Source organism: Nasonia vitripennis, chromosome 1 (genome assembly GCF_009193385.2).
Source record: "Nasonia vitripennis strain AsymCx chromosome 1, Nvit_psr_1.1, whole genome shotgun sequence".
NCBI classification, from domain to species: Eukaryota; Metazoa; Arthropoda; class Insecta; order Hymenoptera; family Pteromalidae; genus Nasonia; species Nasonia vitripennis.
In genome coordinates, this window is record NC_045757.1 from 1,993,204 (window position 1) to 2,020,337 (window position 27,134).

A 27,134-nucleotide genomic window follows, 5' to 3' on the forward strand; every position below is an offset into this window, starting at 1 on the left:
CGTTTATTTTTTCATTAAAAAACTGATGGTGTTTATCCACTTTTTCTTTCCTTTTTTATTAAATATTTGCCCGTGTGTTCACCGGAAAATTAGTTACTAGAGTTTGGAGCACTAATTAAAGTCTGCTTTTACTCGACTAGTGTAGATTTAACACTTAGCGTATCTCAGCGTTGACGTAACTTCATTAGCTTTCCTCCAAAATTTCAATTTTCCAAAGGAAACGTTCAATAGTCGCCGAAATTTAATAATCCCTTGCAGATCCCTTGCATCTTAACCTCGCCTCGAAATCTAGCAAAATTTAAGTTTGCATTCCTTTGGCAATCAAATTATCTCCCATTGAGTTCGACGAGCGTTTTAAAACAGCCGGCCACTCGACAAATCGCTCGAAGCTGCACAAAAATGCAAAATCTCACAATAAGAGACACCGTAGCCTAGCAGCTAGCCCGAGGGAGAGTCTGAAAATCGACGCGCGACAAATGAATTCCCAGCAGGCGATTCAAAGGCCAAAGAGGCGCAAACTTTTCTTCCTCTTCTCCCTCGCGACATTACACAAGTGTACAGCAGAAGCGATCGGCACTTCGCCAGGCGTCGCCGATCAAAGGCGCCTATTTTCCAGCTCCTTTGAATCGACGTGTGCTACTTTTTCCCCCTACATTTTCCAAGAGCGCGACCCTCTGAAGCGTGAAAGGAGCCGGAAGAAGGCAGTTTTTTCAAAGCTACTACTAGGGTTCCGGGAGAGAATTTTAAATTAAACAACCGCGCGACGTTTGTAATTTCGAGGCAAAATAAATTACGAATTTTCATTAAGTTCGAAAACATTTGCTGGGCGCGCCGGAGAAATTTCTTGCGTGTCCGGTTTGCTGAAAAAAAAAATAGAAGCTTCCGCTGTGTAATTACTGACGAGATTCGAGGAAAGTTAATTTGCAAAGTTCAGATTAAATTACGACTTTTAATCCTCGATATGCCGATGTTTTTCTTTTACCACCGCAGCGAGCCAGTGGGAAAAAGGAGGAGTCGCACTTGTAGAAATATATTTTATCATGCGATTTCGATGGAAGTAGTAGTAGTATAGTAGTAGTAGGCGGCAACAGCTCGAGGCTGTAGAAAAAGAGGAATAAAAAAGCCAGGCGGAGCCTCAAAAGTCGGAACAATCGCCGATTGAACTCGTGCCAGCGGGAAAACTGACAAGCGCGAAGGAAAAAGGGTGAGAAGAGGAGGAAGAAGAAGTAGGTATACGGAAAAAGACTTGCCGACGCGGACGAACGCAATTTTCGAGTCGGATGCAGAGCGCGCGCGCGACGATCGACTAGTCGGCAAGTGTTGCCGCGAGCGGATCTCCGATTCTCGATTGCTTAACGCTTGTCGTCGCCTCTATATTCTACAGCGTTTAACTTTGCTCGAGTGGTGATTCCTTTTTCACGATAATGGTCGATACGAACGGATTTATTTACCCGAAAATATTCGATCCAGTTAGTAGGGTTTTCTCCGAATTTGCTACTTTTGAACTCAGCTGTATTCGATACTAGATTCAATTGCAGTCGGCCAGTTTTGAAAAATTCAATCGAAAAACCGAGAGTTAAAAAAACTTTCTTTCAATACCGCGCCGGCATTCCGGCCTCGCATTAAAATACGCGTCATTAAGGGCAGTACTTCTACCGGTCGTTGCGGGCAAACTTTTTTACAGTCACCCGGGCACGCGAGTGCCAAGTGGCCAAGGCAATATCAGCGTTTATATTCGTCTCCGCAAAATTATTGTCCGCGGGCACTTTAAATTACGCCACAGCGGCGCAAAAAGCACCAGTCGTAACGCTAATTAAGGCGCCGCGCGGGCAAAGGAGAAATAAGGCGGGGAAAAATGCGCTGACCGTGAGAGCTAGTCGAATAAAAAAAAAGGGCAACGCCAGTTTCGAGTGTTTGTCGATCGGCGTCGACGGGGCGAGTGATTTTTTTGGTTTTCCTATTTTGAGATATGAATTTTAAATTTGCTTCTCGAGACTATTTTCGCCAGTGTGATGTTTTGTATGGAATAGTATAACTTACGTGGTGGCAAAGTACTGGTGGTCGTCGTGCTAGGCGTCGTAGGTGCCGGCGTCGTGGTCGTCGTGGTGGTCGTCGTAGTCGTCGTGCTTTCAGTCGTGGAGCTCATCGTCAGTGCTTCGGTACTACCCGTAGTGGCGACCTCTAGCGTCGTGTCCTGTATGACCGTTGCATCTGGTATGACGTTGTTCTCCAGCTGACTCTCCTCCTGCTCGGGTGTCGACGGCTCCTCCTGGTTCTCCACGGTGTCCTGCTCCGCGAGTCCAAGGCTCGTCGCTGCTACCAGGGAAGCTCGAGGTGTCGCCGAGGTCGGTTGCGTGGGCCCGCTCGACGACGGCGACTGGCTCGCTGTTGTGCGACCGTGACCGTGGTGCTTGTTGCGGCGTGCGTGGAAGTCCTTTTGTGCCTCGACTGGAATGAAGAAATCATTTTCATATTTCACGTTCGTTGTTCATTCATGCGCACGTAACGACCCGGTTACTCTCAGTCAGGTGGATCGTAAAGGTTATAAAGAAACGTAACTAAAAGGACTATCAAAGCGCCGTATAAGAGTTGAGTGCGATTCAAAGCCGGTAGCGTAACGACTCGTCCGCTAGAGTGACAGTCCCGCACAGAGAGGGAGAAAAAAAGAGAAAGAGAGCCGCGGCACTAGAGACATCGGACTGCTACACTACTACTATGCGCTTGTTATTTTTCGCGTCCGCCTATAGAACTGAATGGGAGAGCAATGCGCTTTGTGCGCGACGACGACGTATCCAGGTCAGCGATGAAATTGACGAGATAGCGGGCCTCGATCGCTGAAAATTCCGTGAGAAAAGGGGAGAGAATCCTCCTGCGTCGCCGCCTCGCACTACACATTTTTCCACAGGAGTCGCGCGCTCTCACAAAGGCCTCTTTGATACATCGCCGTCGCGCTTTTGTAGGTTATGTCGCTGCTGCTGCTGCTCCTCCTGCCGTCAGCGCCATCTGGAGTTCCATTCTCGCGATTCTTTTTTTATCTAAATGACTATGACTTATCTCGGCGGGCTAATTGAATGTTACGTCGGCCGTATCGTAAGGAGCATTGACTTGTGCCGATCGATATGAAAAGGGCCTTTTCTCCTTTTCCGCCAGCCTGAACGACGTGAAACCTCGATCGCACTCTGTTCTGTTTTTTGCCCTTTCTCTGCCCATCTCTTTCTGTGGTCTTTTTTCGCTCGTTTCCTTCGGCCGGACTCGCGAGCTTTCGACGTAGTTTAACTGCAGCCGGCCGGCCGTAGTGCAGCGAACTCGTTTCAACTTTTCCAGCGAAAAAAAGCTGGCCGCGCGAGGCTGCTGCGCCTTCCTTCCTCCTATAGGTCGGAGGGATTTGGAAAAGAATTTTTCTAATTTCCCGGAAAAGCTTTTGAAGCGGATTCGTACCTATATAGGCGTGGCTGCTGCTTCCTTTTTTGCGCAATCGTGCAGTTACTATGTGTGTGTGTGCTATATAGAAAGGGAGGGACAGGAGAGTACGGGTCTTCTTCGTATAGGGAAGAAGCGAACGGCATTTTCGAGTGAAATTCGAGTATAAGAGCTTCTTGAAAGGTGGCCGTGAGATGGGTGTGCTATTCTTACTCTCCTGCTTGTTTTGTTCTGATTCAAGAGGGTAGAGTGTCAAAGCTAAACGTTCGTGCTTGATTGCTTCGATCATTTCGATGGTTTCTTTTTAATTGAAAAGCCATTTCAACTTAAAAGCGTAATATTCCATTTTGAGGTTATTTGTGTAAATAATGAAATGGATACGAATATAATAGAAATATATATTTGAGTAATAGTTTAGAATTAAATACGGCATGCTGATCCCTTATAACCCCGATAGACCCTTCTAATGGCCCTATTGATATTATTTCTACCTAAGCTACCCCTATGTCGTAAATGCTTAATTTATGGCTAAGATTCTGAGAACATTCTTAATGACGTAAACGTTTAATCACCTTATACCTGGAAAATACTTGTACCTGACCTTTTCCTATAACGTAAATGCCTAATGGCATTATGGCTAAGATAGCCTTATACCTGGAAACTGCCTAGAACATTCTTTACGCTTTCAGTCCCTAATGGCTTCAAGGTATGCAGTACAATGACATAGTGGATGTACAATTTTTAAAAGTGTTTGCTTCAACATGCGAAAAAAAAGTCTTGAATAGCAAATAAATTCATAGACCTCGCCTTTAGCCAGACATTCTCAACGCTACTCCTCGCATTTCTCCAAGGCTCTTAAAACTGCATCAATCCAACCACACCATACTCTTTCTCGCGCTCTAAACGCAGACAAAGAAGAGGCAGCAGCCACGAGACGAAAAATAAGAAAAGAGGGGTGGAGGTCGACTGCAGGTGAAACTCGCACGCAACTTTACTGGATGCACTTCGACGTTCGTTTGCGGCGCGCCACCGCGCTTTACGAGCGTATCCGCACTAAAGAAAGAGCCGGCCAGATAAACGCAAGGCGGAAGAGAAAGATGGCCGGCGTTCGTTACGTCTGCGTAGCTAGACGATCGAATTTAGATTCGAAAGGAGAAGATAAAATTTTAATTTTATTTAATCATGCTGAGTGTACTCACCTACGCAGGGGTTGACCCACAGAAGCCTCTGCCAGCCGAGACACTCGTATAGGGGTGCTAGGTCGGCTCCTTTGCAGGCACAGTTGGAGCGCAGCTCCGTACCCAGGATACCTAGCATCGCATTGCGACAACCTTGCGCTGGACCCGCGCATTTTTTCGTCACGCTGTCCACTGCGCAGTTCTGCTCGTAGTGCTCGAGTTTTGGCCTGAAATCGAAACGATTTTTCACTCAAGTTTCTTATCTAATACAGTTTTCTGATAAAATCGCCTTTCTGCGAAGAGATAATCCTAAACGTTCATTAATAAAGGAAGGAATAAATAATTTATCTGACCCGACTAACTAGAACAATTGTGACAGCTTCACGTGCTCTGATGCGCGATAATTAAGAAATTAATTTTCAAGATCCGTCGCTCCCTTCATTACTAATGAATGCTCTTTTTTTCAGCGCGAAGGAGTGAAAAGTAGAATAAACAGCGCCGCGAGAAGCCGGGGACGCTTAAAACGACCATAAAATAAATATCGCTCCTCTTTCAGTACACTCAAGCACATCTCGACTCCCTCTTTTCTTTCGCTACTTTAGCATGTCAAAAGCCCGAGCCGTTCTAACACTTCCCTCTAATAAAAATAAAACAGATCCGACGCCGCACACTCATCCCATTATCTCGGATCTGAAGGCCTGCTCGGAAGAAGCTAAAGAAGCTCGAAACAGAATATCCTTGGCGTTCTACTTAAAAATCGAGCGGAAAATTAAAAGCGGAAGCGGAGCGCGCGGAACGCCGCCGCTCGGGCAATGCGGCTCGCGAGAAAAATTTCATCCTCCGCGTCGCATATTTCTCCTGACCCGCTTCCTTCCTTCTGTTCGAAAAAATGTCGCCCCCGTGAATTCCATCCCGCGGCAGCTTCGCGATACGTATTTATTGTATATAGGTTACCTGCAGGAGGCCTCCTCGCGGCAAGACTCGGCCAAGGCGTCGCAGGTGGGCATCTCCGCGCCGGCGGGCACGCGCTGCGCGCAAGCCGGGTGTAGCTTCTCCTGAGCCAGCATACACTCTTCTCGCTTGCCCTCGGATTTCCTGGAATTACAGAGAAGACGATGGCTTTGTTTTCGATATTGGATTCTAAGGTCGAGAATTTCTTTTGTGTGCGATAGAATGCCGTATTAAAATTCTCGATTATTCGATGATACAATGTCCGTCTATAGCGTATGCGCTGGCTCAGTGTTTCGTGTCTTCGAAACTTGTACACGAGCCGTTGTATGAAATTTCTTCGCCCGAGGTCTCGCAGGTATAAGTAGGAAAGTTTTGCTTCCGCGACTTTCCCCTTTCTTCCGTATGCTTAATGGAACATTTGCGTGTTTTAAAGCGCTTTTGCAAAAAAAAAATACATACACGTAAACGGACGCTTTTCTCGGAAACATTCAGCGCAGCGCGTCGCTTTCTCCGCGAAAATTATTCATGGAACCTGCTACCCTGTCGTCGCAAAAAAAATATACACATACATGTGCATCGCGAAGAGAGAAGCCAGCGGGTAAAAGAAGTTTTATCAGCGACTTCAGCGCCCCTGCGTTAATAATGAGAACGAGAGAGAGACAAGCAGAGCAGGTTTAATCAGCTCTCCGACGAGGGAAGAGAATTCCTGGGAAAACATTGCGATTTCACTTCGAATATTACCGGCACTCGCGCGACGTACGAAAAAAAAGAGCTAAGCCAATGGAAAATTTTCCGGGTCACCGCGAACGGCAAACCTGCCGACGAGATCCGCAAACTCTTTCGAATTCAATCTCACCTTTCCGCGTAGATTTTTTAATACTCCGCTGCAGCTTCGACGCAAAAGGAAGAAAAGAAAAGTAACTCCCGCGCGCGGGGCTAATCGGCAGCAGCGAGTCTCTCTCTCTCTCTCTCTCTCTCTCATCGCGGAACAATAAACATAAGTACCCTCTGGCACTAGGGCTTTAAAGAGAAACCTTAAAACCCGTAAACTCAGGAGGGGGAGAGGCTGCTGCTACTGCTACTGGAGGGTAAGGGAGGCGGAAAAAAGAGTACGAGCTCAACGGCGTATTTACGAGGCCGTAAAAAAGGAGGTGGAGCGGGTGGACGGTTAAGCGGCTCGGGGAATTCGTGCGCGAGGAAGAGGGAGAACGATTTGTCCCGCACGAGCTCCTTGCCGAATTCTTGTCGTCCTTCGCCTATTTTGTCTTTCTCTCCTGCCAGGACTATTGCTAGCTGCGGCTGCTGTTTTGCAGAGCTGGATCGAGGATGTGCGGGGGATCGACTACTTCTCTCTTTTTTTTCAGCTAGTCTAACGGAGGAATAAGCGATTTGTTTGTTCGCAGGTTGGAATTAACGTGGAGGGTTAGCGCGCCAGAAGGAACTTTGATGAATCCGCATAATTATTCGAAAGTTACCGTTAGACTATTGGTTCGAAGAAAATAAGAGTTTAAGTTAAATATGACAAGGTACTGCTCTGCGTTGAAAGCGCTCGATTAGCCGAGCATCACCGGGCAATAAATTTAATTCAGATTTAATGAGCGCAGTAAAAATTTTTGCACACTCACTTGCAAAGACAAAAGGCTATTTCCATGGAGTGCTTATGCGAGGCCTGCTTGTAGAAGTGCTGGAGCCCGGCCATGCACTCGTTGCGCGCGCAACTCGACTGGTCGCAGTGGCTCAGCACCGGCTGCAGCAGTGCCTTACAGTCTGGATCGTTCCTGTGCACGCGAAAAATGGTTTGATTGCAATTTAATTATGCCATACTTTTCTATAAAAATGTGCCTTTATTGAATTTACGTTTATTCTCTCACTTAAGAAAAACGCCTGATTGCTTACGCGTATACCCCTCGTCACTAGAGTCGTAAAATCGAAGCACATCAGCTAATTCTTAAAAGAAATCAACCCATTTCAACCAATGCCAAAACATGTCTACATCAATAGTAAGAAGAAAACAGCCCCTCGTGTGCTTGCAGCATTCTGTGTATAACTTACTTGCACGCGGAGTAAGCGTGATGACACGTGCTAGAGAGGACGAGTTTCGGCGGAGGTGGCGGCGGAGGCTGCGACTGCTGCTGAACGACATTGTCCGACGGCTGCGACGACGGAGCTGCCTGGCCCACTGAGAACAAAAATTATCATATTCAGTGTGGTTGAATCGAGCTCTGGGCTACTATTTCGATGTGAACTGGAATTTTGAGATTCTGTATAGCGGATTGATTACTATTTAGTTGCGCGCTTTATTTATAGACACTCGGAGTGCAGTGACCATTGTTTATCGATTCGTAGGGTCAAAGTATTAAATTATTCATGCTGTACTTTCCAGGAAGCAGTTCATGATGAAAGTATACTATACTCCACGTTGGAATTCTTATTAAATTAGATGCTGCAGGTAGAGTCGAGTTGAACGTAAACTTTTAACCTGTTTTGCTTGCTCCTCCAGTGATGTGTGCCAATTTTGATTAATTGAACTGATCTTTTTACGGAATGCGCTTTAAGAGCGCCATGCCACATACTAATGAAGATGATAAAATATAAAAGATCTCGAATATTAAGTTTTGACTGGCGTATCTGTTTACAGACGCTAATTTTAATCTATTTAAATTCAATACACTACAGCGCATCTTGGAATCAAAAGAATTAGTTATCCAATTTTCTTCGGCGTCTATCCCCGATTGACAATCCATAAATATGAAAGCCCAGTTTACTTATTAAAAGAAAAAAAAAGGTAACGCTTGAACGTCTATGCAACCCTACGATTAATTACACATTCGGCCAACGGGGGGTCGTGAAGGAAAAAGTAGTCAACCTATTCATCAGGATGACAAACGATCTAATCAAGTGTACTTGACTACCCTCAATAAAAGGTTTTATTCGCGCAGGCGAATTTGATCTAAGGTGAAGGTCAGCTCCGGAACACTATACTAAATAAGGAGTTGAAAAAAAGAGCCAGAGATTCCGTGTGTCGATTTATAACAGTAGCGGCGATTCGTTTCTTCGTCTCGAAGTGACCCCCTGGTGTGCGAGAAATTCGACGCACTTTATTGAGATGAACGAGCAGAAACGGTATACTCTGTTCTCCTTCTAACGTAGATCCATTTGTCTCTTTTCTTTTGGCTGTGTTTTATGTACATCTGCGGCGATTTGCTTGGCGGAGACGACGACGGTTGATTTTTTTACGGCGTGTACAGCTACTATTTTAATGTGATTTCGCCAGGTGGCAAATTTTCTACAGGGCTTACTGCAAGATTCATTGCGTTTTATTTCCATATTAGATAAACGAAGTATACTGACGGAAGAAAACTCTTGGTTCTCGGATATCTATTTAACACACAATTGATATTAGAATGGTTAAGCACTAAAAATACAGTAATTAGAATTCGAAGCGATTTTACGCACTGAGAGAAAAATAACATTGCAGCAAATATATATGTTGCTGCTGTGGCAAGCTGCTGTTTGGATTGCAGTTGTTTTGGAAATACGAGAGCCTTAGAATAGCCGCGAAATTATCATTTCGTTTGACACGGAAAAACAGTGTCTGGATAGTATCAAGGTAACGCTGAACTCGACACAGAGCATTAGGCCGTATAACGCAGCAACAACTAAAGTCCTAAATTGTATCCTTAACGAAGCGGCTGAACGTTTAAATAATCCGCGGCTGCATTGTGCCCTTGCAAGAGCTTAAGTTATTTTGAATATTAATAGGATTTTTGGGACCGGCAGCCGTTACACAGAGGGTACGGATTTTAAAATTCAATAGCGCCGCGCGCACACTTGTCGCGTCCGCCGTGCTCCATTTCCATTTCGACGTCCGGCCCGCTTGCGTTTTCGTTTTATTTATTCCTTTTCCCGGTTCGCGCGCTCCCTCTTTCGCTCTTTTTTTTTTTTTTTTGCATCCATAGCCGCCACCTTTTATATAACCGCCTCGTCATTATATTGTCGCTGCTCCGCGAATCTCCATTGCTTTTCATTATACTTTTTGCCATTATTTCGCCCGATTACCATTTCCGAGCGCTCGATAGGTTTTTTTTCTTCAGCCGCGAGCTGTTTGTTATGTGCGTTTGACTGTGCGCGCTTTGCTGGATATGATTGGGCGATCGAGTAAAATGTTTGCTTTTGAATTTATTAATAAACGCGATGCACATGACTATGATGTACAATAGCTTATATGATCGTGTAGTTGTGAGAATGGGCGCAGTATGTTCATAAAGATTGAAATTATCAAGAACGAGACAGATAAACTCTGGGTTATCAAGAGATTTCGCGCTATTACACTGCTTATAAGAGTCTTCAATCAAAAAGATAAAATGCACGGGTTACATTAGACAAGTAGTAGCAATCGAGCACTCGAAAAGTAAACTTAAGTTTTAGTGCAGGTTATTATAAATCGTTGTGGTTAAATTGTCACTCTGTATTATAAGCCGTAGAGGTTTTTACACCTGTTAGTTACACTACGATAATTTCTTGCAGATTAAAAATAATTTATTTATTTAGTTCTTTAAAGGTTCTATAAATAATATCATGCGTCTCAAGTACTGGTACAGTATTATCGTACGCAACAAAGCTTGCATAATTTGTATACTCTTCTTCTTGATAAGTGAGTGGATATTACTTTCAATAATAAAAATAGAATAAATATTATTATCTTATTTTGATTGATTAAGTTAAAACGTATTTATACATTTTAGAGTACAGCGAGTCTACATGTACAATTGAATTTACTCCCAACGCAAGAGATGCTAATGATGTCTTCAATATTTTTTCCGGGACTGGACCACTTTTATATATCTATAACTCCGAACATAAGCCAGAATTCCGTCATCCGATGATCGATCGAGATAAGCTTTGCCTTTACTTTTCATCAGATGATAAAAAACAACCAGACGTTCGACTGCATCTCGGGTGTGCACATCCAGGTCAACATCTGCGTACGGGTTCTAGTACAAGTTTTATTACAGAATCGACTTCATCAACGGCTTATGCAGCATATAAAAGAGATTTAGAAAGGTTTGTGTCAGCCCCATGGAGTAGTATAACTTCTATAACGTGTTTGACCAAACCTGTTCCTGCTGTAAGGTTTTTTCAAGATAATCAGAAAGATTGGCTAGTTTATACAGCAGGATTTCCAATAAACGCGATACTTTTTCTACCAGTTTATAGACTTCTTAAGCCAAGTCACAAACATCATTTCATCGGCCACGTGAAAATAGTTTCTACAATAAATTATAGGCCTACATTTATTGAATCATACGAATACAAAAACAGTCATTTTAATGACCATAACATTAATTATACTCAATGCTACGACAGAGAACTTCAGATAAAACGTTTTAAAAATGTAATGGGTAATGCCGAGAAACCATACTTTTCTGGTAAGTTTTTATTCTGACATTAGTAAATAAAATATTAAAATATATGAAAAATCATCAACCTATCTGATTTATAGGTGGCAATTATCTCGACAGAGGACACTTGATCAATAAAAACGACTTATTTTATGGCCCTGAACAAATGAGCATTTATTATAACGAAAATACATTTCCTGTATGGAATAGCGTAAATAAAGGAAACTGGGACTTAGTCAATGAAATTGTTCGAAACTTCGCTGAAGAAATTGTCTCAGATGTCGAGGTTTACACATATCCTTTCGGTGATTTTCAAGTGAAAAAGGATATTCCTCACCTGTGTTCATTTCAGAATTTGAAGATAAGAATTCCACTATTACTGATCAAAATAGTTTATTGGTCGAAAAATCCGACGGAGGAGATGGCATTTATCACGGCGAACGATCCGCTTATGACAGAAGAAAAAATGACTCGGCTAATGGAATCAGGGGGAAAGGCATTGTGTCGTAAACGCCGCGATTGTCACGTCGAATATCCTCAATTCTTAGATGCAAAGAAAGGACTTACGTACTGCTGCGCACTTGTTGATATCGATATCGCCTTAAATTCTTAGTAATTTGAGGCTAGACACGTTCAACAAAACCACTTACAAAACATTGTCGAGTAAAATCTATGTACGAAGTTTCAGAAGAGTCTTTTTCGCACACCGCAAATCGCACTTATTGAGCCGCTATACGCATCGCCATTTTCTGGGGAGCAAGTTTCTGAAAAGACGCTTTAATCTTTTGATTCCGTTGTCGTGCGTTGCCGCACGTTTGTATCGAGCGATTTTATTGCCTATTGTCCGAACAGTCCCAACCAAAAAACCCCGGCGCTGTGTGCGTCGTCTATACACCGCACTTTCCGAGCGGATTTTCTTTCGGAATGCACTTTATGACCGGTCCCTTTTCTAATTGCGGGCCCCTGGGTTTTCTCCGGCCCAGACCTTCAATACGGCCGGCCATTAGCACGTCCTGTCCCGCCGGACAGCCACGCTTAGCGTAGCACACCTCGATCGCCGTATACTGCTGGCTTTAATAAATATATTTTATAGCACAGTGTGGCTAAAATCCGCTGTTAAGTCACGCCTATCTGTGACTAAAGTAGTCCTTTTTCTCACCGTGTTTATCACACTCGCTACGCTCGTGCGCTAACCTCACGGTGCAAAAAAGGACTGCTTTAGTCACGAATAGGTGAGACTTGCGGACTTTAGCAATCTGCGATATAAAATTTTATACGATTCTCTTGACTTAAATAGTTCTTTTTTACACGGCACAGTTAGCACCCGAGCGTAACGAGGGCGCTAAGCGCCGTGTTAAACTTTAAGTCACACGTATCGTAATGTACTATTACGTTTAAGCATTCATATTCAATATTAAATTCCTTAAATATACTTACGGCATTAAAAATTCGTATATTCTTCTTTTACATGTAGTTAATAACATTATGATTATTATATTATTATTTATAATTGATCAATTGGCCATACGATTGTAAATTAAAATATTTAATTATTAAGTATTGGCCATATAATTGATGATTAAAAGATTCAATTATTAATTTTCGAATTCATCAAATTTAAAAAGTAATTCATTAGTTGTAACCCTGGTATGCGCACTGGCGCCATCTGGCTCGAGCTCGCACTAACTCTCTGATTACCCCCCACCGTCACTCTACCCACTCCTATACCTGTTTACTATGGAAACCACGCTGCCCCGCCCTTTATTTTTGGTATGAAATAAGTGCTTAAGCCGTCAAACCGATATTCGAGCATCAACCGCCTCGACAGCTCTATTAACTTTTGTTTTTAAGACGTAAAAATGGCTTGTCAACAAAAGGAGAAGAGAGTAATTCAGCACCGCTCCGAGGAAACCAAGGCACTAGCCAGAAACTATTGCCTTGGAGGAATAAGGAATTGCGAAATATCGCGTTGACTCAATGTTCGTGAGTCAACCCTACGCGGGTGGCTCAGTAATAAAAGAAGCCGCGAAACCAACCACAGAGGAGACCAAGCGAGGAGAGACAGCGAAGGAGGAGACGACGTGTCGACAACAACGTCCGAGAGGAAGAAGTTCGACAGAATCCTGGAGCTGAGGACAATGTCAATCAAGGTGAGCCAATTTTTCAACGTATTGAGTTTTGTAAGAATTTGGAATTGATTGATAATTCAAAGATAGCTCTAGCCAAATCTTTACTGGCAAGTAGAACACGTCTGATCGAACCTCGTTGAGACAGATTCCAGTAGAAATCCAGGTAAGTAAAACTAAATTAACATAATATAAGGTTACTGTTGCTATACAGGGACATAAAATATAGCAACACATTTTTAATGTGGCCTTGAACCTACAAAATAGGTATCACGACGGTCTTAAGCCCGTGTAAACACAGAGAAAATGTGTGCGTAAATATTGAATTGTAAATATTGATCTGATATTTGGCAAAAGACGGATGAAGATCAAAATTTGCGCCACTATGCATACGCTCAGCAGAGTGCGTTATAAGGCTAAATCGAGCAGCAGGGTGTCTTTCTCTGCTGCAATAATAAACCTACGTCGACTTAAAGGATTTTTCACAGCCGACCTCTTGCGTACTGCCGTATAAAATCGCTCTCGTAAAGTTTCGATTTCATAAGCGGCTTGCTTAGTCACGTGCTCTCGACTTAAAATGCGACGTATAAAATCGGTCCTCCGGCGCCATATGTTCGCGAGCCCATGGCGGTTATACGTAATCTCCCGGCAACCACCGATCCCGTGTTCTCTCTCTCTCTCTCTCTCTCTCTCTCTCTCTCTCTCTCTCTCTCTCTCTCTCTCTCTCTCTCTCTCTCTCTCTCTCGTACCCGGCGTAAGGCGGGCCGATAACGAGCGGCGATTTCGAGATCCCAGACCTTCTTCGACCCTCTTGAGGATAATGGAAATATTAGCTGTCCCCTCGCCTCTCGTTTTTCACCTCGATTTGCCTCCCCGTGGTGTCCTCTAAGCCCCCGCGATTACGTTAATTGCAGCCACTTCGGAGAGGAGAAAGAGAAGCTTCTATGCACTGAGGCGGCAGCTTGGGATTCTCTCTCTCTCTCTCTCTCTCTCTCTCTCTCTCTCTCCTTCTCCGTCCTCTTTCCTTTTCGCACAGCGAAAGGCTTTTTAAGACGACCTTCCAGCCAGAGCTCTTGTGATTTTAACGTTTCATTTTCGCCTCCTTCTCTCGCACCTCCTCTGGACGATTGAATTGTGTGGATTTTCCTAGTGTACAATCGGGACGACCTCTTTTTAATCCCACACTGGAAATTTTTCTTCAAATATTTAACTCCTCCGCAATGATTTCTTTCACGCGCCATCTCTCGCGATATCGAAAATTCATAAATCCAAGATGATCTAGGAAAAAAATTTTCCTCCGAAAATTCCCGCGCGCGCGTGCCGCAGACCCCGCAGCGATTGTAATTCATTGGCTTCTTCAGACTTCAGTCAGCCTCTCCCTCTCTCTCGGCGCGCACCGCGAAATTGAATATATGAATTCGAGATTGCGCAGCATGCATTGAGAAGCGGCGCATGAATGCATTTCGACTCGGCTGTAGTGGCAGCGAAGATTAGGTCTCATGGAAAATAAGCGAGCTGCGCTCTCGCCGTAGTGATTTAAATCGAAGGGAAAACGACCGGGCAAATGGAGGACAATCGGAATTAGAAAAACGATAATGCAAGCCGATAAGAAGCGGAACGGGTAAATGAAAGGGCCCGAGCGGCTGGGAATAAGAGCGAGAGATAAAGGAAATAATTAGGAGGGAGGGGGAGACTAGGCGATACAAAAAATGGGGGGCCGGTAAGAGCGTCAGATAAAAGCTCTCGGCTGGAGAACTGACTCCGCTGGGAGGAAACGGAGAGAGCAGGATAATGATGTTATGGTGAGTGGAGCGAATATTCCTATTCAAAATACTCGAGGTAAATTTCCTTTTTACGACTCGCGTTTCTTGCGTTGAAAATTAACACGAAGAGTAGAGGTACACAAAACTTAATGCACTTCCAGGCGGTCGAGTACAATTACCGAGTACGATTGTAACCGTGAGAGCGATTGGTATACTCGGGGCCTAGCCGTATACACAACGAGGTTCGCGCGGACGCGCGAATTGATTGCATCCGCGAGCTGGGATAGCTGCTCGCGCGAGGAGTAATTATCCTCGGTTATCCTTTAATCCGCCGATTAACCTCGCTGATGCCTCGCCTATACTCGCAAGTGATTGATTCTGGCTGGAAGCGCCCTCCAGCGGCCTTTTTTCATTTCCCTCCCCCCGCACTGTCTTCCAGGGTGATAAAATTAGAGATGAGCGCTAAGAGATTGATGCTTCGTCTGATGGACGAGCGTCTCGAGACCGTTTATGAATTTTCTGTAAGCAATCAATGCACCACACGGAGTCCGCTTGCATTTTTTATTAATGAGCAGAGGGTTGGAATTATCTTATTCATCCGGAGTTAAGGTGTGTTAATTTTACGCACTGAATAATTGTGACACTTCTGCGACGGGCATGCATTTAATTAATCGCAGGCTAATGTGATAATGTACTTGAGCATTGAACGTTAAGTATAGGTTTTGTAATAGATTAAAATAACGTCAGATTACTTTCAAAGTTCCTGCTTCACTATCGTGGTTAAACCCCTCTTAAGCGTCGATTTCCATACGAATCCAAATATTCTAATTATGAATTTTCAAACTGCTCAACTATTTATTCATCCGTTGAAAACGGCTCATAATCATCTCTCTCACAATTCCGTAAAACAATTCTCCAAACAATTTCGAAGCTGTAGCAGCAGCTTTTCAAATCCCATCGCCTCTTCTTCTCATTGGCGTCGACGGAGCCCGGGCCGCTTAGATATTTCAAATTGATAGCATAGTATCGTCTTCCACATCCACTCCTGCACCGGTAGCGCCTTCTACTCTACACACACACGTATAACTATCCGTCGTACGACGCTCTGCCGAAATCTACGCTCCTCCGGCTCTCGAGATTAATCGCAAGCTCACTCACTCTCTCTCCTCTCTCTCTCTCTCTCTCTCTCTCTCTCTCTCTCTCTCTCTCTCTCTCGGACGAAAGTTTAATTTAATTTCGACTCGCGCGTCTCATTTCCTGCGGACCGCCTACCCCTGCTGCTCGTATCCGCATATTATTTCCCGGCACGCCGGATTTCAAACTTTAATTCGCAGATCCGGAGAAGGGCAGAGCTCTCTCGCTCTCCTTCCGGCCTCCAAACTTTGGATACCGTTTCTACGGCTCTATCTAGAGAGCGTTTTTCACGCGATACATTTTAGCGGGGAGAGAGAGAGAGAGAGAGAGAGAGAGAGAGAGAGAGAGAGAGAGAGAGAGAGGGATTTATTTTTAGCCCGGCTGGATTTGAATAATTTTACATTTACATTTCGGAGGCCCTCCGGGAGTGTGCGCGCTCGCCGCTGTCGCGGATTCTTGCAGTAATTGTGTTTCGGGTTGTGGGGCCGCGTATACGAATAAATTGAAAATAAGGGACAATGGCAACGTTTCCAATACGCAATTCCAGAATCTCAACAGCGAACGGCCGTTCGCAAAAGGCATCGGTATCGGAGATCGCCATTATCGCACAGGGAGTGATAGATAGAGAGAGAGAGAAACTGGCTTACCTTCGTGGTCCTCGTGGGATTGATTCTTCTGTTTGTGATGTACCCGGTGGTGGTGCACATTTGGAATGGGAAGTTGCTTGAGGGCGTGGAGGTCCTGATGGCCCGCGTCTATGAGCGGGTTCTCCACTTGCGATTCGATCAGCTGGAGCGTCGTCGTATTGTCCGCGTTCGATATGACGTTCACTGAAAGCACACGGCCAGACAGTTGAAACCAAAATTGCCCTCGCTCTCCGTACCCTCCTGGCTCGTCGAGCTACTATCAAAGCGGAAGAGAGAGAAGGACAGAGACGAGCCACGAATGCTGGCCCCCTCTCTCTTCGTCGCGCTCGCTGCGTACAAGCCAAAAATACCTACTCCGATATCCTCGCGTACAGCGGCAGGCAGCGCGGGCTGAAAGAGCTAAAAGTCAGACTTTCTGTCTTTGCGTCAGTTGGCTTCATCCGGAGAGAGGCACTAGCGGCGAATTCGAGCCGTGCTCCATCACGCAAATTGCAATCGATAGCCCGGGTGACCGCAACTGACGCAACGGCTCCAGTCAGTCAAAGCTCTCGGCTGCGCTTCCGCTCTCCCAACCTACATGTCATTATCGGTGCCCGCGTGCACGCGCGCGAGAGAGACAGAACAGCCCCCCCGAACACGCTGCTCCTCGAGTTCATTCTTTCGCTCGGTTGATGTACATGATGATGCACTTGTGCTGGTACACAGATGGTGCAGAGTGCGAATCTTATACTCGTATAATCGGCCTCGCTCTAGAGCGCGTCAGTGGACTGACACGGTCTACGCGAGAGACAGAGTAGGACAGAGAGAAATAGCAGGCAAGCGCGTAGATCATCGTGCAAAGAGGAGCGAAAACCTCGCGGCCGGAGAGGAAGGAAGAAACAACTGTCAGTGGTAACGAACCTGAGTCGACGAAGCCCTCGAAGGCTTCGCGCAGGTCGAAGAGCCGGTCGACGGGCAGCCGGGCCAGCCTGAACTCGTCGAGCCCGTCGAGCTCCTCGTCGACGCGCTCGTAAGCCGCCCCGTGCTCGTAGGTCGGCCGCGGGGCGTAATTCACGCCCAAGCGCGCGTTCCTCCCACCGCCGATGCCCAGGACGTCTACGCTCGTGCTGGGTGTGGTGGATGACGCGGGGGGTAGTGCTAGTGCAGGTGGTTCGGGTGCTTGTGCATCTGGGAACTTATTATCGATCCGGTGGTGCTGGTGACGGTGGTGGTGGTGGTGGTGGTGGTGGTGGTTGTCGAACCGGTCGTCGTGGTCGTCGCCCTCGACTGCATGCTGGCTGGTTTTGTGCTCTCGGGTACCGGTGGCTGTGCTGGAGTCACGATCATGCTTGGGCCGGGACGAGTGCCAGGGAGCGGAGGAGGAGGTGGGCAGGAGGAGCCGAGTGGGCACGGTGGTGAAAGAGGCCAGGGGTGAGGGGGAGGAGGAAGAAGAGTCGTGCAGCCGGCGGCGCGGCTCGGGCCAGACGTGCATCCACTGGGTGTGCCAGCGGTTGTTCTCGAAGACCCGGATCGCGGCGGAGGAGTCCCGCAGATCCGGGGGCACCGAATGCGAATAGACGTATATCTTAGGCCTACCGGCTGCTGGCCGCCCGAGGCTGTCGAGGGTGGCTCCGGGCTGCAGCTGCTGCTGCTCGTCGTAATAGCGCGACTGCTGCTCGGCCTCGAGATTCGTGGCGAGTTCTTTATCGAGCTCGTAGTAGGCGGAGGAGAGCCGGGGCCCGTCGGTGCCCGGGAAGAGAAAATACGGATACTGACTGGTGGGGGGCAACCAGATCTCCTGGAAGCTCGTGTCCTGCTCGCGACTACTGCCCGATTCGAAGGGGTACAGGGCCGAGTCCGTGCCCGAGAGGTCCACGGACGCGGAGGACGGCTGATACTCTGAAACACACAAGCAGAGAGGACCGGCCCTCGCATGGATGGTCGTCGTGTGTTGTCTCGTGTGCTCCACTACTCGCGGAGAGCTGCCGGCCGGCCCCGCCGGGGAGAGACTTTCTCCGCCGCGGGGCCGGCTCGTCGCTTGTGCTTGTTCTGCCGTATGCTTGTGGTGGTCGTGGCGTGTGGTACCGCGAGAAATCATAACATCGAAAAGTAGCTCGATCGCGCGCGGCGAGTCATAAAGCGAGTTCTCGACAATCTTGCCAACTTACGCTCGGGAATCGCAGCAAAAAGAGAGCGCGACGAGAAAAAGAGCAAGCAGCCGAATTTCCTGAAGAAGACTCGCTGCGCCGCGGCGCGTACGTATACACAGCGAGTTCGTCCTCTCTCGAAAGAGAAGCTGTTTGCACGCGCCGGCGAACAGACGCCGCTCCGCTCGCCCGTGAATTTTGCATCCGCGCACGCGGTTCGTTTAACCCCGACGAGCGCTCTGCCTTTCTCGCACCTTACTCGCGCGCGCGCGCGCACAACAGCCGCTCGACTGTTAAGTCGTCGAGCGAATGATTTCGATGGATACGTATACAAACAGGCCGCGCGAGCTGTGCAGTCGCTCTGATTCGATAGTCGCGAGCGATTTTTTGGGACGACTCTACCGGATCCGCGATTCGCTATTGCAGGGAGCAAACGGCAAGAGGACGTGTAGTGTGGTCGGCCGGCGAAAAAAAAAACTTGACGCGGAGTGGATACACGTATATGTGATGGAGAGTAAAATGCGAGTTGGTTGGTTCATCGTGTCGAGATAGAGAAAAATCAGAATGCAGTCACTAGCAGCTCTACAGCAAGCACATACGTCAAAGGACAGTGAGAGAGAGAGAGAGAGAGAGAGAGAGAGAGAGAGGAGGCATAGAGTACAGTGCACAGAAGATACATATAGAGAGAGAGAGAGAGAGAAAATAAAATAGACACACATACCGATACACATACAGATATCTCATACTCGTGCAGCGTATCATGGCGCATACGCGTCGTGCAGCGGGCTGTATAATGGCATGCGGTGCTAAGTCTCGCAGCAGACAGACACACAGTGTACCTTGCCCCTGATTCCTCATCCCCCTCCTCCTCTCGGCTCTCTAGACACACGCATCGAGGAGGCAGAATTAGTAGTCCCTACGGAGGAGGTGAGGAGCGAGAGAGAGAGAGAGAGAGAGAGAGACATAATGCAATCTGGTGCGGCGGAGGCGCTTATACTCCTTTCGCCAGATGCTCCCGATTGATCAGCCTGTCGACGCCCTGCCTCCCCCTTTAACCCCCCCCCCCTTCCCTGACCGGACAAAGCCCGTCGCCAGCGCCGAAAATTTCCGTTTCACTTTTCGTTGCGGGGGACGATGCGATTAGTTATATCGATCCGTCGCGCGACTGCTCTTACTTGCCCGGGATGATTGGAGAACGGCGCATTGCGTTCGCAGCGCCCGATCAATCGGGATATTTGTTTTCATTGGCTCTCCCTCTCTCATTTTTCAGAAAATTTTCAATCTGTTTATGGATACAGCTTTGAAGCACACAAAAGCTACATTTATAGTATACTGTTGCAGATCAAAATATATACTTTCGAACATCGAGATGTATAGTATAAATATTCATATCAAATATAGAAAAGAATCTAGTAAGCGAAAAAAACATCAAATTCCAGGTAAGCTACGAATTTATTTATAAATATATCGTAGAACTAATCACCGATTTTCGTACTCGAAAGAGAGTTCGTAAGGCAAGGTACATACAAAGATTGTGCAATTTTTGTGCCGAAGCGTGCTTGGTGATAGTGGTGGTGCTGGTACGTCCTTGGCTTCTTCGTTCGACTTTCTTCTTCTTCTTCGTTATTATTAATACATCGATCGCGCGAAACCCGTCGCTTACTTGACTACGATAAAATCGCAGCAACCTATTCAACGTGTTTATTTTATCTTAATCGCAAATGCACATCTACAAATTTTTTCAGAAAACCCAAAAAGTGATAATCTCGCCTGTCGAACAAAAAAGGGATTTATTTATTCACATCGAAAATTTATACACGCACACGTCAGGGAGGATCTCAAAAGCGAGTTCAAAATCCCCAAAGTTCCCCGCTTAAATATTATAGCAACGAAAACGTGACTTGGCGCCAGAAGGCTCCCCGCTCTCGTAACGAATTCATCAGCCCGCCGAAATTCGATTCAAAAAGTCTCCCCGGATCACCGAGTACCGAAAAAAAGACTATAATCACCGAATAATGAGCGTAGATCTTTCTCGGCTCCTCGCACTCGATAAAACAATGAGACCCCCTGCATCGCAGCGCCGAGAAAAAAAAACAACCCCGGTGAATAAATCTCTTAGAAGGCATTAAAAGCGGGGCGCGCATTAGCGGCGATCGCCGTTTCAACGCTTCGGCGCACTTTCGCGGCGGGAAAACAATAAAAGGCGAAGAGAGGCGGGAGTGTGAGGAGAGAGATAAAGCGACGTTGTATGCGCTTAAGGAGGGCCATGATTCGCAATTACTTTGGCCCCGCCGACGTCGCCCGCTGCTGCTGTTGCTGCTGCAGATAATAAGAGCAATAAAGGACGCGCGCGCGCGCACTTGTAGAAGCGACGCGACCGACGCCCATATGCGGCTGTAAACGAAATGCAGAGAGCGCACCCTCGGCTTGCCATCGCTATATGGTGCTTTCTGCGAAGAGTTTTCACGGTACGCTGTTTTCTAGTCGGTTTCGCGTATTTGAATTTCCCGCCTTTTTCGAGCTTTGTTATACGAGAACTGAGCTTGCTTACGATTCCGCGATGTAGTCTAGCGTTTTGCGTGTTCTAAGACAATATTTCGATATTTTTGAGAAATTGAAATACCCTCGCAAACGGCAGTATTCGTTACTCAAATCAATAATGAGAAAATTTCAAACCACACAAAAATATAGCCGTCACGCAGAAAACTCCATATAGCCAAACCGGTGCATTCGAGTATACGCGCCCGGTACACGCGATTCGTACAGAGAAGAGTAGGCTCTTTCGCGTTATCTCGACCCGTTCCCGCATTTCCGGCAAACCCGGCCATTCACGCCTCTCCTCTTCGCACTAACTGATTTCCCAGCTCGATTTGCGAACGCGATTTCATGCACGACTCGAATCATTTTTCTCGGTTCCGAACTCGGTCGTTACTACTCGACGATGCGTAGAAGATAACTTCCAGCGTCGACTCTTGTCAGCGGGGCTTTTTGAGAGATAAACGCGATAGTCCAGCCCGTGGCAGTGTAGGATCGGATTCACTGATGTTCGCGTCGACGGCAAACGGACTCGGCCGAGTAGTCGAGATCAAAGTCGGTGACGGTCGCGTTAGCGATCGGTCAACTTTAAGGACAAATATGCGGGCTATAGACAAATACACCGTATACCTGTAATCTCGTCTGTTTCCGATGCACACCGATGATTTTATGCATGTAATTAGTGCGCGGTTATCGTTGTTAATTTGCATTTTGAGGCTTCTGGTCTCTGGATTGGGGGAAATATGTTTTTGTTAGAAAAGTGCGTATCCGACTGGGTAAACACGAGCCCGACGTCCGAGTCCTCCGCGCGACGCCTTTGTCTCCGAGGAATTTGCGTAAAGCTACTTTCAGGCTGTTACAGCTGGCGCGGCTACAAAGGAGCCCGGACTACGTTTGCTGATCAAGGCTGAAGCCCTCGATGGTCGATTAAGTCGCTTGAATTTTTAACGACCTACTCGAGTCGGCAATTGCGAATGCGAATTATGGAACCGTGCAAGGAATTTCGAAACGCATTAAAGAGACTTAATATCCAACGTTTTACTCCACAACGATACCGATAATTAATTAATTAAATTGCGACGACGCATTCTTCACGTTCGGCCGTAAATCCCGGCGCCATCCCATTCTCTTCCTCCAAATCCAGCTTCGACGTCAAAATCCCTCCGCGGCTCAAACACACAAAGCCGCCGTCACAAATCCGCGGCTAATCACGCAATGAGCCTGTAATAATCGAGGGGGCGCACACACAGAGTCGCGCTCGACAAAGACAAAGACATCAATTATACCGAATCGAAGGAACGAGTGCGGGTATAGAGGAAGGAAAAAAGAAGCGCGGAATTCCGCGGCATACAGCGAGAGGGAGAGGGATGAATTATTAGGTTATCGCGCACCGGCGAAACTCTTGGGTAATTAACGGGCGCCGCAAGAGGGGGAAGAGAGAGAGAGAGAGAGAGAGAGAACCGAAATTAAGGTCGAATCGATAAAGTCGCGACCGCGAGTGCGCGCATACGGCTTATCTGCCGATCGCGATAGCTCTCTCTCCGATGCTAATTAAGGAAAGTACATATGTGTGTGTGTATGTGTGGGAGCCTGCTTGATTTCGGGAGGATATAATGCTATGACGGACGTCAGCTTCGTCTATGACGGATCATTGAATGTGACTATCGATCTAATAATGCGTGGGTGGATCAAGGGACGCGGTATATTTTGGATCGTCTGGTTAATTTATATTCTCAATTTTTCGACCGATTCATTCGTGATGTGTTGATCGGGTCTATGGATGTATGTACTCGATTCGTGGGTAAATGAAAAAGATACACTAGTTTTCTAGGTATGCTCACGTTGGCTGATAATTAACCAAATTGGATCGTTGAAGCGTTAATTATATGTCGTTCAATCAATTTGAATTTCATTAACCTCTCTGTTTAATTCATCAGAATTAATAAACTCGTATAGTTGGACGTCGGGGCTATCGCTATCTATTAATTTCATTACAGAATCGGGTAATATTGAATTAGTAAAATTCGTGTACGTTCGCTTGTCCTTAACGCGAACTATCGATTATGCGCTTTACATGCCGTTTTTTTTTTTGTCAGTGAATCCGACCAAGTCGGCCTGGACACGACGAAACGCGATACCCGCGGGATTTCATAGTATGACGTCTTAGTCTATAATCTCTGTATACGTAAAACTATATTCCTGGATAATCGCACTATTTACAAAAGTTTCTTCCCCATGTGCTGCTCTACGGAATCTCCTCGTTTAGGTATACAAGAATTAAAACGACGATAGCGTTAATAATTAAAATTGAAAGCGTATATATGCCTTACGATACAGTTACGGAATACTAGAATGTCATTCAAATCAAATGAAAGCTATAAATGTCGGCCGATCGGACGACAAAGGAAATCAAATATACATATGTATAATGTGGATATTATAAATCAATCCGCTTGGTACGATAATTGCGAAAAGAGTTCACTAGTAAGCTCTGCGAATATGTATATATAATATGCAAATAATACGCTAATCGAAAAATGCTTCGACAAAATTTATCGAGACTCTACCAAAGATATATATTTATAATACATACATATAAGTATAAAAATAAAACTAAAGTAATCCCAACAAGTGTGTATATATATATATATATATATATATATATATATATATATATATATAATGTAATATGTATATAGTATGTCGATATTCATGACAGTTTTCTCAATACATACAGAATCTTTATAATATGTATATACAAGACACTGAAGAAGAGAAAACAAACGGAATAAAAAAAGATAATATATATTCATCTTCACTGACAACGATAAGAGTATATATAAAAAAATCAGATAATAATATATAAATATATTCATATATATAAACAAAAAAATATGTATATTATATATTATGTTCAGCATACACTGGCTGCATCGCCTATGAACTTCCTCGCGGCGTCTCTTTCTCTGTCATGATATGGAATGAAAAAAAAAGAAATACTTCCGCGCGCAAATGCGGTCCAACTCACCGACACATGGATTGTAATTGACCATGGAGAATATCCGGTCGCAGCGCTTCTTTGCGCCGTTGTCCGGACAGATGCAGCCGAACATCGGCGACAGCCGCAGCTGCGTCCAGGCCTCGTGACACGCGTCCCTGCGCAGAAAAACAGTCGAATTATAATTTTTGTTTGTTTTTTTTTTCACACGAACAATACTTTTCGAAGCGCGTTGCACTCGGCCTTATCGCGTCGCAGATGCACGCGCCCGATAGGCCGAACATATTTTTCGAGCCGTGTTGTACATGTACAGCAGAAGCTCGAAAATGGGTTATTATTAAATCGCGCCGTCGTTGGAACGATCGCAATTTGCGAAATATTTTTTCATTTTTACGAGGGGATCTGTCCGAAATTATTTCGGGCATTTTCCGATAGCCGCTGCGCGTATAGTGCGACACGTTTATTAAACAAGGCGTCAGTGACGAGGTCGCTGGTTGGGAAAATTTTTGACTGGACCATAGTGGGTATGGAAGTTGACCTAAATTAAGATTCTCGTACATTCAATATGCCATCATGCGGTTGACGTTCGACGCGGTTTTTTTTCGCGTTTGCGAAATTTCGTGCGCGATCGAGTTCAATTAGAAAGAAATACACCACGAGCACAATCGAGCACCTCGAGGCGACTTCTTCGTTAATTGATGGAGAAAAAAATTCAATCTCAGTTCACGCGGAAGAAATTGAACGGCCTCTCCTCCCATCCCCGCACAGTCGTCTTCCGTAACGGACGGAGGATACGCGCGAGAGAAAGAAAGCTTAAATGCGAGTTAAGCGGGTCATTTTAAAAAAGAAATATTGAAAAAGTTTTTCCAGCCGGGCTCGAATCAATTTTACAATCAAATCCGGAACTTTGCGCTCGCGCGAGTTTCCTCTCTCCCCTTTAACGTTTTTTTTTTCAGCGCGGAGGAATAAGAGAGAGGAAAAAACGCGGAGGAGCCACGCGGATCTGGACTTTCAATTTCAAAACTAATTTCATACCGAGAACGCGCACTCTCTCTCGTCGGCGAAATGGTCATTAAGCAGTCCGAAAGACTGCCGCTCGCGAAGGGGGTTAAGGAAAAAGTGGCGCGCGCACACGCGCGGAGAGGAACGTCTGTCAGATGTTTTACTCTAATTAGCTATTAAGCTTAACAACGTAATGGCCGCGTGTTTCTCCTCTTAAAGTCCCGGCGAATCTCGAGAGCTGTATCTAATGCAGTCGGACGAGCGGGAGATAGAGAAAGGCGCGGATGGAAGGTATACCGTCGTGAGACCTGACGAGCTCTATTTTGGGGCTGAGCTGCTGACTGCTAAGTCTGATCCGCAGGGATATAAACGCACGGCATCGCGTTATCCGATTGAATTTTTCAGAATCAAATTCTTTTCTCGTACACACGTTGATATCCGCGTCGTAAAAACACTTTACCTCGCACCTGCATTTAAGAGGGCAATCAAAATCCAGGCAAATGGAGCAATCGAAAGTCGCGATATCTCATTTCCTCGCCAACGGCGAGCACAAACAGTCGCATCGATTGATGACCTTTCGCGCCTCGGCTCTACCTGCACGACTATACAGCCGACAATCGAGTGCACGAGGCACTCTCTGTTTACCAAGGCTCTCTGTCCACGACCCTCTTTATTTACCGAGAGCACGTGAGCGAACGCGTTCTTTTTCTTCGTGCTCCTAATGACCTTACACATGAATTTCGGATGTTACAAAATTATGATGAAGTGTGTTGTTGACGATGTCGGGAGAGTGTTTTATAGTCCCGTGTGAATAATACTCGTCCAGCGAATTGAAATTCGAAAATTAATATTTCGTGATAATGACGCGAGTAAAGTCGCATCGATACACCACAAACTCGCGAACAAAGTAAACAAACCGGACTGGACTGGGTGGAGAGAGAGAGAGAAGGTGTGCTCGGCCGCGTATATATACTCTAGGACAAAAAAGAGGTGGATGGACAAACAGAAAACGCGAATTGGCGATTCGCCGCGCGACAAGCATTGAGGCTCAGCGAGGATAAATCGTTTTTTTCCACTCAAGACTGATTATCCTACTCGTAATGGAAAACCGTATATTCGAGCAGACGACAAATTTTGAGCAGCCAATGACAATATACGAGAAACACTATGCTCCCAATTGCATGAGAAACATATACGAGAGCCAGCCAGCGCGCAATAACAATCCCCCGGTACGTTTTACCTAGCCGTTAAAGCGAAATCATAATTAGGACAGGCGTGACGCCTCGACTCTTCCCCGATAAGCCCACTGTGTGCACTGAAATACGAGACAGAAGCGCCCCCCCCCCCCCCTATGTGTTATACCTGGATACAGCGCGCTTAATAATCCCTGACTGATCGAATTTCGATAGCGGCACTTGGATGTGAACCAGACGACGCGATATGGCGGTTACAATTTTACAACAGACGTCTCTGTCTATGACTTAGCTTTAATTAACTCCGATTTGAAATTACGAAGTTGAGGTTGCCCGGGGAAAGGAAATAAAGTCGAGGAACTACTCACAGATTGCGAGATCGATAAGTTCGACGGGAGAAGGAAAGAACGTGTTATCTCGCGGCGAAACTACGCGCTCGCACGCACGCGTATCCCCTGGCAATTATCGAAGGCGCGTGTGCATATCTTCGCGGAAATGCATTAAACTCGGGGGGTGAATATCGTCGAGTGCACTATTTTCGCGTGAGCTCCGAGAACGAAAGCTACGATTGTGCAGCGAAATACTCATCGATCAGTCTGTTCGAAGCCTTTGCTTCTCGATAAAAAAAAAGAAGAGTAGATAAACCATCAAAAGCAGTA

At 46.0% G+C, this 27,134-nt stretch overlaps 2 protein-coding genes across 5 annotated transcripts in view; one reads left to right on the forward strand and one right to left on the reverse strand.

The window, feature by feature from the left end:
- LOC100122716 overlaps positions 1-27,134 on the reverse strand; it is a 162,539-nt gene that overhangs the window by 21,297 nt on the left and 114,108 nt on the right. Inside the window, exons 5-12 of one of the 3 annotated variants that reach the window (XM_016981314.2) lie at positions 24,311-24,438; positions 18,197-18,499; positions 16,622-16,804; positions 7,602-7,728; positions 7,175-7,327; positions 5,553-5,693; positions 4,620-4,825; positions 2,041-2,448 (exon numbers count right to left, since the gene is read on the reverse strand). In XM_016981314.2, coding sequence (XP_016836803.1) covers positions 2,041-2,448; positions 4,620-4,825; positions 5,553-5,693; positions 7,175-7,327; positions 7,602-7,728; positions 16,622-16,804; positions 18,197-18,499; positions 24,311-24,438 — 1,649 coding nt within the window. Of the gene's footprint in view, positions 1-2,040; positions 2,449-4,619; positions 4,826-5,552; positions 5,694-7,174; positions 7,328-7,601; positions 7,729-16,621; positions 16,805-17,521; positions 23,768-24,310; positions 24,439-27,134 lie in introns of those variants that run through there. The other 2 variants (XM_016981315.2, XM_032595784.1) reach the window with 2 other exon arrangements.
- LOC100679371 lies at positions 9,934-12,418 on the forward strand. Of its 2 annotated transcripts, none has more exons than XM_031922079.1 (4): positions 9,934-10,035; positions 10,101-10,203; positions 10,295-10,978; positions 11,053-12,418. In XM_031922079.1, exons 2-4 carry the CDS (start codon positions 10,128-10,130, stop codon positions 11,562-11,564), a joined length of 1,272 nt encoding a protein of 423 aa, XP_031777939.1. In that variant the 5' UTR covers positions 9,934-10,035; positions 10,101-10,127; the 3' UTR covers positions 11,565-12,418. The 2 variants fall into 2 exon arrangements, with proteins under 2 accessions (XP_031777939.1, XP_031777940.1); XM_031922080.2 differs by having other exon boundaries at positions 9,935-9,982.